This window comes from Lytechinus variegatus, chromosome 12, assembly GCF_018143015.1.
Source record: "Lytechinus variegatus isolate NC3 chromosome 12, Lvar_3.0, whole genome shotgun sequence".
Taxonomy (NCBI): domain Eukaryota; kingdom Metazoa; phylum Echinodermata; class Echinoidea; order Temnopleuroida; family Toxopneustidae; genus Lytechinus; species Lytechinus variegatus.
The window spans coordinates 12617784-12634013 of NC_054751.1; the positions used below are offsets into that span (position 1 = coordinate 12617784).

The 16230-nt window shown below is 36.5% G+C and overlaps 1 protein-coding gene across 1 annotated transcript; it reads left to right on the forward strand.

Moving 5' to 3' along the window:
* Positions 1 to 1973: 1973 nt before the first annotated feature.
* On the forward strand, positions 1974 to 15712 carry LOC121425177 (E3 ubiquitin-protein transferase MAEA-like). The gene is made up of 10 exons (XM_041621180.1): positions 1974 to 2160; positions 5312 to 5389; positions 6414 to 6521; positions 7782 to 7985; positions 8619 to 8741; positions 10857 to 11033; positions 11795 to 11928; positions 12239 to 12363; positions 13273 to 13337; positions 13919 to 15712. Exons 1-10 carry the CDS (start codon positions 2122 to 2124, stop codon positions 14018 to 14020), a joined length of 1155 nt encoding a protein of 384 aa, XP_041477114.1. The 5' UTR covers positions 1974 to 2121; the 3' UTR covers positions 14021 to 15712.
* The last annotated feature ends 518 nt before the right edge of the window (positions 15713 to 16230 follow it).

A 16230-nucleotide genomic window follows, 5' to 3' on the forward strand; every position in this document is an offset into this window, starting at 1 on the left:
CGATAGTGCAAGGTTTGTCAGGTGAGAGAAAGATGCTCTTTGAGACATAGCTGAGTTGAATAGAGTGTTTTTTCCATTGCCTGAATAAGAGTACTAGTATTCGCTATTCGTGTTGTACAATGCCTCGGAAATGAGCGAAAATACAGTCATTTTGTTTCCTTTGTTGAACTTAGCAAAAAGCAAAGACCCTCCATTGTGCATCTGAACTGCAGCAGTAATGCGCTTTCAGCCAGTAAGCCCTATGCGTATTGCATCTGTACATTATGGACAGTAATTTTGGAAGGTACGTGTGCAATGGTTTGACATTCAGCCTCCCATTTGCTCATGTCCAACAAGTTATTTATAGGCATTGTACAATAGGTATAATGTTTTTATAATACAATAGTCTGCATGATAGCCATTTGGCCAAATAATACAATATTGTCAGGTGCGATTCTATAAGGAGACTGAACTCCCCCCCCCCCAAATTTTTTTGTCTCACCTGCACAGCAGAGTGAGACTATAGGCGCCGCTTTTCTGACGGCGGCAGCGTCAACACCAAATCTTAACTGAAGGTTAAGTTTTTGAAATGACCGCATAACTTAGAAAGTATATGGACCTAGTTCATGAAACTTGGCCATTAAGTTAATCAAGTATTACTGAACATCTTGCCTGAGTTTCATGTCACATGACCAAGGTCAAAGGTCATTTAGGGTCAATGAACTTAGACCATGTTGGGGGAATCAACATCAAAATCTGAACCTAAGGTTAAGTTTTTGAAATGTCATCATAACTTAGAAAATATATGGACCTAGTTCATGAAACTTGGACATAAGGTTAATCAAGTATCACTGAACATCCTGCATGAGTTTCAGGTCACATGATTAAGTTCATTGACCCTAAATGAACTTTGACCAAATTGGGGGTATTTGTTGAATTACCATTATAACTCTAATTATATTGGTCTAGTTAAAAAAAGTTGGATATAAGAGTAATCAAGTATCACTGAACATCCTGTGCACATTTCAGGTCACATGACCAAGGTCAAAGGTCAATGAACTTTGGCCATGTTGGGGGTATTTGTCGATATTACCATCATATCTCTGTAAGTGTATTGGTCTAATTCATAAAACGTGGACATGAGAGTAATCAAAGTATCACTGAACATCTTGTGTGAGTTATAGTAGTTGGCAAAGTCAGCACCGCTGCAATATTGAATTGCATCATGTAGGTGTGACCGCCAGAGGCATTCCACTTGTTTTTTTATACCTCTTTTAATTAGGAACCTGTTTGCCCCCAAATTATGGCTGTTTAGTAATGAGCTGAAAAGTGGGAAAAGTTGCCTATATGGAGGTGACGGCAAAAATTGATATAAAGATTTTACCCGCCCGGAGTCGACCCGACCAGTTATTGCGCTATGAATTTGAAAAAAAAGATAACTTCATATACTTCGGCCTAACCTTACTCTAATTCCATACCCTAATGTATACATTTGAACTTTAACTGGCAAGAAACACATATAGCTAAGGTGGAAGAACAGGGTTAGTGAAAGGGTGAGGGAAAGAAAGGAGAACTGCAATATTGTAATTCAACCACGCACAGCGTGGAAGAAAAAATCATAGAGCACTGAGAGTGAAGGAGTTTCTCTTTTGAGAGAAAAAAAGAAAAGAAAAATCCACAAAGCTATACCTTTCTTCCCTTCGCTTTCCTTTTCCCCTCTCTTTTTTCCCTTTCTTTTTTTGGGGGGGAGGCGACTGCCCCCCTGGCTACGCGCCTGCATGGCCAATTAAGGCGCCCTTTACCGGTCAATCCCCCCGGGCCTCGTCCACCCGCCCCCCCCCCCCTTCAGCTTGCTCTTCGTGTTCATACCTTTTACAAAGGCCTTTAGGATGAAAATTATGATGTAAAACTGCAGGACAACCATCCCCCCCCCCTCCCCCGTGAAAACACGAAGTCAATTGGGGAAGAGTTACCTCCCGCCCTTAAATTATCTGCCGTGCTGGAACCAAGCCCTCCGCCGCGCTCCGGGCGTACGTACGTTACGGTACCGGTGCCGAATTGGCGCTAGCTAGTAGCCGATCGATCCGGCCTGCTGGAGCAGTCGAGGATGTCGAACCGGTAGGCCTACGAGAATTCGAGAAAATGGCTGACATTTGCACCCTGGAACACGCGACATTGAAGGTAGAATAACTCTTTCTGTCTGTGTTTAGCTATAATTAACTGCTTAAAATTATATCAGTAGCATGCTTATAGTTTCTGTAATTGATAACGATAACTTTCAAGGTATTTTGAGTTGAAAATACGATGAAAATAGATTGAGTGCTTCTGGAAGTTCGTCTTGGATTCCCGGCTTGTATTTTCTCGGCAGCAAAAATTGTAAACACTCATCTATACTGACTGCATGTGATACTGATACGAGTAGTAATGGTGACACGATTGATTTTTTGGAGAGTTGATTATCCTATGACTCTCATAAACACCGAGGCATAAGGATGTGGGGTTGGGTGTCTAACCTTAGCAATAGCAATCTACAGACAGTTTTGAAGCCCCTTCTCTTTTTTTGCCTTTGCGAGTTTGCCATTGCACAAATATTTGGGACCTTTCGCAATCATCACGGACGCTAGTATTCGGGTCCCCTAACACAAAAGTTAATGCTTAATCATACACTTGATTTTTAAGATTGATTGTGCATTACAGTCAATAGAATCAAACGTAGAAAACTGCTCTACAATCAATGCTAAGCTTTGTGTAACAGGGGGGTTACAGGCCCTACAAATCTGCTTTTCGTGTGCAAAATCCCTTTCCGCGACACCCGTACCGCATACATGCATGTATATTACGACTGATGGCTGGAGATATTCAAAATGCAGGACCTAAAATAGATTTATGACATGGAGAAGAAAGTGGTTTTTCAAACAAATCGAGAACATATTGAGTGAGGAAAAACTTACTGAATGAAGGCTTAAATATAGATCATTACAGTCCATCGAATCGATATTACATTTAATGTGGATTATTGGTGGATCACTGGCAATTGATTTCATGGATAAGATCAACCTCTCCAGCCGAACATTTCGCATGCGTTGATATGTACACATCATATGCGATACCTTTGAACTCGTTTCCTTTTGTTTCTTTTGTTTCTTTGTTTCTTTTGTTTACTCCTTATACACAAACGATATGCCTCTCGCACACGATGTGAGGGGCATTATGTTTTACATTCCCCAGAAATGGGGATTAGATTTAAATTCCGGGGGGACCACTTCCATTGATGAGTGGATACCAGGCACGACCATGGGGTTTCGAAAAGTACCCTAAACATGCTAAACAAGGGAAGCAATTCTTTTCCAGATTATGAAAATGCATCTCTTAACAAGTATTTGGCTTGTGAAACCCTACAAGTATTGAATATATATCTCTTATTTCAGCATTTTAAACATCGTTTTGACACTCTTATAACGTTACATAGGCCTATATACGTAACGTACCTGCCCACTCTGTCCCCTTTTACGGGTGGTCGCTACTGGTATCCACTAATCAATGGAAGTGGGCCCCCGGGCGGCCTCTCGAGCTCTAGGAGGAGTCAAATGTGGCTTTGGAAAGTCGTCCTCAATCGGATAAATCGCTGTTACCATAGTAGCAACCAGAATTTTGCACACGAAACGCATATTGAATGTTTCCGTCGCAGATGCGAAACGAAAAAAAAATCTCATGTCACACAATTTGCATTGCAGGACTGAGTTTTACGACCATGATGACGGGCCCAAAAAGTCCCTTCCAAAGTCAACGACCGTTGTAAATAAGCGTCCGCGTCCTCAAACGAAAGGTCGGGATTGTGTTCAGACACTGACAGTCACTATTTTGGAAGCCTTATTTTTTGTGTTTGGATTACAATAAAAATATTAACTCAATTTCAATAGTTGTAATCATCTTCTATTTTGTTCTCTATAATATTTCCTAACATTTTGTACTAAAAATTGACAAAACTTTGCTTGTAAATTTCTCCAAATGACTCTAAATCATCACTCAGTCAGGACACACAAAAAATAACCTGTCCGGACACATACACAACAACTGGTAGGATGGCCGTTGGGTGTCTGGACACTTATATTTTTGAAGCCGTCTCTTTTGTCTTTGGATTACACAAAAAATATGAATTCAATAGTTGATATCATCTTCTATTTTGTTCTCTAAAATATTTCCGAACATTTTGTAATAAAAACTGATGAAACTTCAAGTTGTATTCTTCCAATAAATGACTTTCTAAAATCGACCGGACACACAAGTTGTCTGGACACACAACAACTAGGTATATTATACAAATAATGCATGCAGCCGAGTTCGTTAGTGGAAATGCAGAGCACACGAGGTTTCTTTAGATAGATGCCGCACTGTGCACGAGCCGCTTGCGGCGAGTGCCTAGTGTGCATCATCTGAAGAAACCGAGCTTTCTCTGCATGTAAACTTGTGTATCTTCTTTTCTTAGAATCACGCAGATCTGCGTATGCGCAGACAAGTCAAGGGGCACTGCACAGACTTATGGCATCTTACCATGGTATGGTGCCCCAAGTCAGCTGCTCAGGTGACTTCAAAACAATGAGGGATGGCCTACAGAGGTGAAAATTAAAGTGCCAAGGGGAATCTGTATGGCAGTGAGTCCAAACTTCGCGCGTGTCCAAACTTCGCGGACGGTCATTATCTCCAAAACTAGCCAATATCCTTAAAATCTGACATCATCAATGTGAAAAGCGACCTAAAATTATCCTTCGGTGAAAGTTTCTTTAGGATTAGTCCAGTATTCATGAAAATATTGGCAAAAGATCGGCAAATTTGTCACCGTTAGCGCCTGTTTTGAAGAAAGCAACAAGAATCACGATATCACCATTTTACAAGCAGAAATCATCAAAAATGTGAGTTAAATGTGGTACTAACCGATTCCATAGCATTTTGCCATCAATCTGATATAAATATTTCACTTTTTGAGCTTGAGTCTTTGTTTAAATCTCCACAAAAGCTTTGGTGCGCGAAGTTAGGTCACACTTTTTCTCAACGAGTTTCCAGCACAGCCCGCATTCGCTGATCGGAATAGAATTTTGAGATCGCGATACCGGCGAAACCCCTTGACCTACTTTACATTTTCGTCCATGATTTTATAGTTTACAATCTTGCCGTAAATGTGGTAACTATTTCTTGAATTGGTTTTGTATAAATTATGAATAATTTGTGGACAAAATTAAGCCTGATGAATATTTTTGAAAAGTGCGCGAAGTTTGGACACCCCATCATATTATAAATTATACTTATTCCATTAATCTATGTTCAATCCTTATAGGTTCCTTATGAGAACCTGAACAAGAATTTCAGGAACTGTCAGAAGGTCATCGATAGAGAAGTCGCACATGTTATGCAGGTAAGACTTCTAGTCCATCAATCAAGTCATTGATTACAGGAGGTACAATTTTACTTCTCAAATTTGATTTGCAGTTTGGGGAGTCAGGGAAATGTTTATAAGTTCTACATTACTGGTCTTATTTTGAAAATGGATACACAAAACATACATGAAGATCAATGAAAAAAAAGCATATCAGTAAAAATGAAGCTAATATTTTTATTGTTTGAATTTGAAGTTTCAAAATAATACTGAAGAAAAAAAAAACCCTTCATCAATCCTTGAATGATTACATGATAAATGATTTGAAATTCTACTAAGGGATGCATTATGAATGAGATCAACAAGAAAAGTAGTGTTACATGTTTAATTCAGACCTGACTTAAACATAAATGCCAGTTGTTGTAATAATCAGAAACAAGTTGGAACAGAATCCAATAAAATGACAACCAAGGTATGTATGAATTTAAAAAATGTGCCTTTGATTCTGGAAGACAATGTGTAATTGCTAAGAAATGACAAAACAACAGGACGGGGGGGGGGGGCATGATGACCCCGTCCAGGATTCGCGCGATCATTCTGGATGGGACAAAGTTAGTGCCGCAAAATTTAATGACTTTTTCTTTCAAGTCTCGTGCAACTTATGAGACCTTTTTCGTGACATAAGAGTATAGCATCGCGATACCACTTGACTTTTTTCATGACAATGTAATGTTGAAATGGTTCATTTGATGAAATTCATGAGCTGAAATTGAAATTCACGAAAGGATATTTCCATTCTAATTGGTCTGCTTAACTAATTTGTGGCTATTAATTTAGTTATTTAAAAAGATGGAAAAAAAAAGGATAAATAGGGCTTTTGCAATTTTTCTTTGTGAAACCTATTTATTAGAGCTCAAAGATGATGTTCAGGAAAAAAAAATTCTTACATGACTTTGGGTGATAAATATGAATGCATTACATGTCCTTAAAATAACTACCGGTATTGCCAGTTTGAATAATGTGATAATCATATTTTTCATGTCCGTTTATATTTGTGATACAGGTTACTAATGACTTGGAGAAATGTCTAGATGGGAAAGAACCTACTGTCGGGTCTGTAGTAACCCTTCTTGATTCAGTTGTGGACAAGCTGTCGGTCCTTAAGAGAAAGGTAAAGAAATCTCATAGTTTTGTACATTCATTTAGAACTATCAGGTCAAGGGCACAAAATGACATCTTCTTATTCATTTACAACCGTAGAGTATAGAGTTGCGAAAGGCTGAAAACCATGCAGAAATTTCGGGAAATTTCCACGAAAAGTTTCGGGAATTTTCACTCACTGGGAAGTTGGAGATTTTCTGGATTTTTTTTCACACATACTGCTGAGTTGTGTTCCTTGTCTTGCTGTTTGAGCATAATGTTTGCCTTGAACGTTGTTGAAAAAGCATGATTTAGCAACATTTACCCAGCTAATTCTTTCTTTTTCCTGTATATGTATCAGAAAATACCTCTTGAAAATTACAAATATTTCTGAGAAATTCCTGAAAAATGCCCAACATTCTCAGCAAGATGTGTCTATTCCCATGGAAAGCTTCCAGTGCATAAATAAATCAATTTTCAACCCTAATTGCCCCCCCCCCCACCCCCGCAAAAGAAACTAAAATAGAACAAAAGGACACTTTAGGTTTGTTTCTTGGTACACCAATGCATAGGGGGCCTGCACACACACAAAACAATTTTTAATATTAAAAAGAGGAATGATTGTATACTATTCAAATGAAACTTTTTGCACCAATCATAAATAATTGTCAAGGTGCTGTAACACACAAATCTCAATGATTGATTTTCATGAATGATTCTACATTGTTTTCAATGCAATCAATTGCGAAAGTTTTAAAAGATATGCATTTAATAGGTTGGCTGCTCAGACTGTTTATTACCTTGATGAGAGCATTGTTGGCTCAGTCGGTAACGTGTCTGCCTGTCGAACGAAAGATCGTGGGTCCGAGTCCACCCTGGGCGGATGACTGAAGCCAGTGCATTGTCTCTCCCATGTTTGATAGATACAGGCTATGTTACAATGGAAAACACTCTGTCCCTCGGATAGGACATTAAATGGAGGCCCCATGTAGAGGAGAGTCTCCACCTTTGCCCGTTAAGAACCCATTGCACTATTCATATAAGAGTAGGGGGAAACCCTGGTGTAGTGGTCCACCTGCACTCCCCCCAATCAGTTATATCGGGAGGAGAGACCTGCGGGTAATAGTGATTCAAATAATTATAATGATAATGAAGTATTGCAGAAATTATGCATAGATATGAAGCTATAGGCCAAAAAATACATGTCTCTTTCATGAATTGTGACATTTTATTATAAAAGGACCAATGTATCATGTTAACCCCTGACATTGTTTGTCATATTTATTTCCAGGCTGCGGAGGCTATAGCACTGGAGGAAGAGAGCGCCCAGGCCTGTAAGAAACGACTTGCCCACCTAAAGGAACATGATACCACAACGGGTAGTTCCCTCTCACAATGGAAGAAGAAGAGGATAGATAGAATGTTGGTTGAATACTTCCTCAGGGCAGGGTACTATGAGACTGCTGTAAAGCTAGCAAGACATTCTCAAATTGAGGTACATTGAGCATATTTACAAATTTTCTTGTGACATAACGAAGAAACATACAAGGAAATAACCCTAAACTGTTTGCATGTAGTGAATTAAAAGCACTTTTCTACGTAATAAGATTCGTCTTTCACTGCCTATCAGGAAGAGAGCAAATTAAAAAAGATTGAAAATAAGCCCAAACTAAATTATGGACAAGTGATATCAAAGAATAGATTTTGAGTCTTAGATTGAAAATCCTGAAAAAATTCCAACTGATCATTACAGTAGAAGCCATTTGCTTATGTTACATTTAGGTTTTTGTAGTCATTTATAGATTATTTCCTGTTTGAAAAGTGATAAAAGTTTTTTTTTTCTACTAGGAAAGGATTTTAAGCTGTCCTATACTTGGGTAAAAGCAAGAAAGTGCCATGATGACAAAAAATTAGTCTTAGATGTGTTTATATGTTGTATATTGAATTCTTCCTCATGATCTTGCTATATGCCAGTTAACCATCATGCTGATAAAATGACAAACACATATTTCTCTGTTACAGGAAATCACACATTTGTTACATGATTTCTTTTCACCAATGTAGGGAAGTTTTATATTGCCATTTTTCATTCCATTTTTAAAATTTCTTGTATTCTCCTATCCTCTAGGATCTGACAAATATAGACCTGTTTCTAGTTTCTAAAGAAGTTGAAGAATCTCTAATCAGACGGGAAACAGCGCCTTGTTTACAATGGTGTCATAACAACAAAACCAAGCTAAGAAGAATAAAGGTAAACTTTGAAATTATCAGAATCAAAGCTTAACTCATGCAGTTGCAGACATTGATTTCTTGAGATGCCTATTAAATAAAAAAATCTTGTTTCAGAAAGGTTTGTAAAATTACCCACAACTTTTTTGTGCACTGGTGGATCTTGTTCTGTCAAATCAGCTATGTTTGGATTATTTAATAGAGAGGGTAACCACAAACAGCTTCATGAAATGGCCCCATGGTGAATTCACATAGTGTTACTTGCCAAAATCATTTAAAGCTAAAGTTGAAAAATTATCATTCTAAAGATGATCAACACAGATATACACATGTTAGGCAGTGTATTTTTGCATTTGGAAAAATAATCAACACGTAATAGGAATGCCATACTTATTTTTGCCCATTTCTCAGCAATCAAAGATTTCTATCAGAATTATTTGGAACATATTATATTTATACATGCAGACACTTATTTTATTGGATTCATTAGAAATCTTTTTGATACAGTTACCTCAACTAGCATTTATGTTTATTTGACCACATGAAGCAGATTGTAATGTATAGGATGTTCGGTGATTGTGTAGGAACAATGCATTGTTTTTGTCTCACCTTCGAAGCAGAGTGAGACTATAGGCGCTGCTTTTGCGACGGCGGCGGCGTCAACATCAAATCTTAACCTGAGGTTAAGTTTTTGAAATGACATCATAACTTAGAAAGTATATGGACCTAGTTCATGAAACTTGGCCATAAGGTTAATCAAGTATTACTGAACATCCTATTAAAGTTTCATGTCACATGACCAAGGTCAAAGGTCATTTAGGGTCAATGAACTTAACCATGTTGGAGGAATCAACATTGAAATCTTAACCTGAGGTTAAGTTTTTGAAATGTCATCATAACTTAGAAAATATATGGACCTAGTTCATGAAACTTGGACATAAGGTTAATCAAGAATCACTGAACATCCTGCATGAGTTTCACGTCACATGATCAAGGTCAAAGGTCATTTAGGGTCAATGAACTTTGGCGAATTGGGGATATCTGTTGAATTCCCATCATAACTTTGAAAGTTTATGGATCTGATTCATGAAACTTGGACATAATAGTAATCAAGCATCACTGAATATTTTGTGCAAGTTTCAGGTCTCATGATTGAGGTCAAAGGTCATTTAGGGTCAATGAACTTTGGCAGAATCGGGGGTATCTGTTGAATTACCATCATAACTTTGAAAGTTTATTAGTCTAGTTCATTAAACTTGGACATATGAGTAATCAAATATCACTGAACATCCTGTGCGCGTTTCAGGTCACATGACCAAGGTCAAAGGTCAATGAACTTTGGCCGAATTGGGTGTATCTGTTGAATTACCATCATAACTTTGAAACTTTATGGATCTGATTCATGAAACTTGTACATAAGAGTAATCAAGTATCACTGAACATCCTGTGCGAGTTTCAGGTCACATGATCAAGGTCAAAGGTCATGTAAGGTCAATGAACTTTGGCCATGTTGGGGTTTTTTGTTGAATAACCATCATATCTCTGTAAGTTTATTGGTCTAGTTCATAAAAAGTGGACATAAGAGTAACCATGTAATACTGAACATCTTGTGCGAGTTAGAGTAGTATTCAAAGTCAGCACTGCTGCTATATTGAACCGCGTGATGCAGGTGAGACGTCCAGAGGCATTCCACTTGTTCATCCTATACACAGAAATACAGATCATGTGATTTTGTGCAATGCTGCAGAGAGCACAGAGAGATTGTGCAGTGGCTTTGCTATCGCTTTACAATTTGCTTTGGCCTAATGTCTTCCTGAAATTGCATACACTGTATGGTTAATCCAGCCCTCATTACACTGTCTTGTTTTAAATTGTGTAATTCCATGTGTAATATAAAGTTTGACAGCTATTTCAAACTTTACACTGTACAAAATTGTAAGCTACAGTGCCTCTTAGGGGCCAATAAAATCATATAAAACTGAGTCTAAACCTGTTTCCGGCATGTATCAAGGCTTTGTAGAAGATAAGATAGATTAATGGGCTCAGGTGATTATTTATATGCTAAATGAGACCAAGTTATAATTGAATTCATTTATTTTTCAACTAAACACAGGATTTTCTATTCTATTTCTTCCAGAGCACATTAGAAGTCAACCTACGTACGCAAGAGTTCATAGAATTGATCCGATGTGATTTCCGTGTGGAGGCAGTCAGGCATGCTAGAAAATACTTTGGTTCTCTTGATGGTGAACAGATTAAGAAGATAATGGTTCTTCTGGCGTTTCCTTCTAATCCAAACATATCAGAATATAAAGTGAGTCAGAGTCATCGTTAAAATCCTATACGGTAAAGGATTGAACTGAAATTTACGGTTACTGTCGGGAAGTAAAAGTAAATTTGTCTTGACCTTTCATGTGAAAAAATTATCATTCGATGATACCATACTCTCTAGAAATCAGTGGAAAGTTGAAAAATTCTGTAACATACCATCTTGTTTGGGCTCAGCTAATTAATTGTACCATTTTATGGGATGGCAATCATTTATTGTTGAAATCAGGAAATTTCGGGCAAGAGTGGGGAGATGATAAACAGACCTGTATTTAGGCAAGGAGAAGAAAATATGTAAAAATGACATAACATCTGTTGGCTGCTAAACTTTATTTGATTCTCTCTTGATTTAGAACCATCTTTTAGTAGATAAACATTTTGGGTATCAAATTTTCCATGGAAGACGATGGCAAATCAAAATAAAATAAATGGTTTGCTTACATTTTTGCTTGGAATATTTTGCTCACACCCAGTAAATAGAGACCATTTGCTTGATAGAGTATGTACAGTATATTACGCCATTAACTGTTTAAAAAATCTGAATGCTGATTAATCCAACACTTTTGTAAATACTTGAAATTTTATTCAACATTATTCTCTGTTTCAAAGGACGTGAAACATATTAACCACTTGCTGGTAAAAAACACACCTAATTTTCCAACTGTGATCCTTTCATCATCTAAGAAAAACAACAAACATTTAATTTGATGAATCATTTGTCGTATTTTATCACTTTTTTATGTCTAGGAACTGTTCGATGACCTACGATGGCAAAAACTAGTTAGTCAGTTCCGTGAGGAGAACTATAAGCTCTTCCAGTTCAACACAACACCAGTACTAACGTTGACACTAGAGGCTGGTCTGGCAGCAATGAAAACACCGTATCCTTAATGATAAAAATTAATGTCTATGATTGATAATCCTGCCTGATCAACATTAAATGTCATATCCGCAACCAAAATATCACTATTTGTTTTTCCTTCCAATGTTTTTAGTAATGCAATTAATGATGTCTCATTGTTTTTTTCATTACAATATATGTAATTTTTTATGTACTATTTTAAACAATGGTCATTTAATTAAATTCTTTTATTTCAATTTCATTTTGAGATCATTGCCATGGTTGATATTCATATGAGGTTTAATGACTTTGAAGATGTTATTGTACTCCTTGACCTTATTGTTGTTTAGACAATGCTACACAGACCATGCTAAGAATGCTGATTGCCCTGTATGTAGCAAGAACTTGAATGAATTAGCTAAGAGCTTACCATTTGCTCACTGTGCACAATCAAGACTAGTCTGTTCAATATCAGGTATGGCTATGTAATGCTTTCTTACATCCTTTCAATATTTTGTTCTTTCCATTCCATTCTATTCTTAATTCCCTTCATATCTCCTCTGTCTTCGTATAGCAGCTATTCTCATTGTGCGTTCATAAGTCTAACCTGACATTAAGTTAGTCTAGATAAAAGTAAAAAATCAGAGATACTAAAGGTTTGTAAAGAAATAAATATAATTATAACATCCAGCTATGTAAAATATTTGAATCCCTACATCAAAAATGTCTTTAAAAGTAACCACATATCTTAGATTAAAAACAATTCTAATTAATTTATTTGAAACAATTTGGGGGGAACGATAGATAGGGAATTCAACCAAAAAAAATAATAATGAGTCAACCCACTTGATGTGCAATAAATGTGTTCCGATTGGATCATCAAAGGGGGGGGGGTGTTAATGGTAATAGTGATGAAAGACTAATGCAATGGGGATCCCCTTACAGGCCCTGTAGCAAAATAAACCACACATCTTCTTATGGAAAGCATTACCTTCTATTTGAATTTGTTTGTATTATGATAGGAACAAGCAATGAATCATTGCACACATAATTATTGATGTTCTAAGAGAGAAGGGGGGGGGGGGACATGAAAATGTATGAGATTATTCTATAAAAACTGATAGAGACACATTGCATTAAAAATCACCGCAGAAAACTTTTGTAAAAGTCAGAATAATGTTTAACATTGTCATAAATATAACCACATTGTTCCAAAAATATAGCGTCAAACAAAATAATGAATATTATGATACCTATATACGGGATGTATGTTTATATTGTATATTTAATATTCATATTTATAAAGGATAAATGTATGTTTATGTATTTGTAGATTGGAATACTATAACATTGAATGATTTATTTTGCTAATTACTATTCACAGGTCAAGTAATGAATGAACATAACCCACCTATGATGCTACCAAATGGCTATGTTTATGGTGAAAAGGTATGATAAGTGTCTAAATATTCAGTTAGGTAGGGGGGGGGGGGTGATATACCATAGGCATGACAGGGGGGTGTCCAAAAAGTTTATATAATAAGTAGTCCTAGATTTACTAAATAGTTAGGAAGGGTGCAATTTTGGTATTTTGCCCTGGCCTGCATGTTTTGAAGAGGGCACAAGTCTATCATTTACCTTTTGTACTGCTTTTCCTAGATAAGCCATTGTAAATGTCTATCATTGTAGAAAGATACCCAAATACATGATCAATGACACTATTCGAATTTAATTATACATTTGAAAAAAAAAAAATTCAGGTTGATTTTTATAACACCTGAATCTGTTGGACCTTCAAAGCCAATATAACGTATCTGTGCTATATTTTATATGACAAAATAAAAAATTAGAATGATTCAAATGTGACTGCAATTGTTTTCAAAAAGTACCAGTGCTGGGTCTGATTGTATGCATTGAAATGCTGTATGTATTTTTTGTTCTTCTTAAAAAGTGTTCTTGTTGCATTAGCATGAAAATTTAATCCTACCACCAATTGAAGAATTTTTTCCTTTTCATCTTATCCTATACAGTCACTCCTGACCTTTGCTGCTGAAAACAACGGTCGAATTATATGTCCCAAGACCAAGAAAGTCTATTCCATGGATGAACTGGAGAAAGTATTTATCATGTAAACACATCTCCCGGCTGACAGAGTTAGATAGATAGGTCGCTATTTTGTGTCCCCGTTTATTATTGCCAAGGCTGCATTTTGTATTTTAAAAAGTCTTGGTACAGAGATAAGTATTTTTATTGCAATGTTATAAAAGATTTGTGGTCATATGACAGAAGTTATGGGGCTGAGAGTATCCACAGAGTTTGTTCATTGTGCTAAATTAAACCTTGTTATGCTATGGTGAGACAAGCTCAGCAACATTTTTCTTAGTGTTCAGATACGATGAGACACATCACTTTACTTTTGGGCATTACATTCTTCGTGTCCTGTAGCTGCACTTGACAAACTCATGACATCACAATCCTTGATGCCACAAGCCTTGTTTGATATATATTATAACAAGATAATTACAATGCCATGAGTATTTTTTCTGTCTTCAATTTGTAAGGAAAAGCTGCATAATTTTGAGAATAGCTTATTTTGAGATGAACAGTATTAGGGTTGCTCTGTGATAAAACAATGTTGTGTAGGCAAGATATTTCTTATAACCAATTACTTTGTACACATAATACTGCTGAACTTTGTTGCTGAGCTTTGTCACACCGTGGCATCATTTCATAAAGACTTGTTATAATAACAAATGCATAAATTTACCATCAGCCAATCAGACTAGATGATTTCAGTAGCTTTTAACTGTTATTGCAATTAACAAGGTTTATGAAACTGGCCCTAATGTGTGAATGAGGCTTATTTAAGTTATGTTACTATGTATTTGTATGAAAAAATCCTTCACTGTGGTTGGGACTAAAGAACAGAGAAGCCAGTCTTCAGGCTTTTTCCTGATTTTAGGCCCTGATAATACCATTTCAGGCCTTTCATGTTTTATATTTTACATCACATATGGGGATTTAATGTGTTGTGGATTTTTCAGGCCCAGTGAGTTATACAAACTGGCATCTCTGTTAGGAAGTGTAAGTTATGTATTTGTATGTGTCAAGACTCTAGTACACATGTTGTATGCTCACATCCAGTGGTGATGGAGACATTGTGAACTCCTAGTTGACTTACAGGTAAACCTTGGTCTACTTGTTAGTCTGTGCTGAAATCATAGAAAGCCAATGATTGAAAAGTGTTTTTTTATGCCTTGGTTCTCTTCCCATTCTTATAAGGTGAAGAAAACTCATTCACAGACAGGTTGAATAGTTTGGATACCCAATTTGCTGCTAAATTTACTAGTAACACGAACTGTTCTGAGATTTGCATAACATTTGGCTTCCTTTACTCAAAACAGATTTAGACCACAGTTTAAGTTGAACTGGGCCTGGGGAGCACTTCATGAAACAGATACTAGTAGTGTAATTTTCACAGACCAGTTGTCATAAGTTACTGAAATCCTTGCATCTGATTGGCACATTTGTCAGTGTTGATCATTGATAAGATGCTTTATGAAACACTTTCTACAAATCCAGAATAAGGATTACGACTATTCTTTGGCTTCACAGATCATCTTCTCATCACACATGTTATTACTTTGATGAATCCAGAACCACTAAAAAAGCCTGTATTCTGAAGTCGGGTTAAAAGTTGTGGTTTAAGTATGGGAAGCCAAAAGTATTAGAATTTTGTACTAAGTTGAACGTTTCTTATGTTTACTGTGCTCTTTCCTGATTCATTATGAATGAATTATTATGAATTATGAATGATTTGAGAGCCAAATGAGCTGAAATATGATATCTCTACCGTTAGTGATTTGCTATCCATACTTAAACCATAACTTTAATTAAACCTGAGTTTAAGTTAAACCTGCTATCAGAATACAGGCCAAAGATTTTAACTTGTAAGACTGAGCTCACATATATATGTGTGTGTGCTGTGTTCAAAGGAAAATGTGTAATAGCATAATCAGTCATGTACAGATTAATGCAAGTAAAATACGTTGAGATGATCTTGGGCCTCGTTCATAAAGACTTGTAATAATAACAAATGCACAATCTTTATTGCAAGTTTACTATCTCTCAGTCCAATCAACTGACTTCAGTAGGTTTATTTGTTAATTTGTTATTGTAACAAGTTGTGTATAAGGGGCCTCAGATTGGGTACTGATTCTAAGAGGTCAAATATTCTGGCTTAAAGGGGAATCCAGCCTTGGCCATAAAATGTTATGTTGGGAAGGAGAAAAATAAATTAAACAGAATGGTGAAAGTTTGAAAGAAATCGGACAAGCAATAA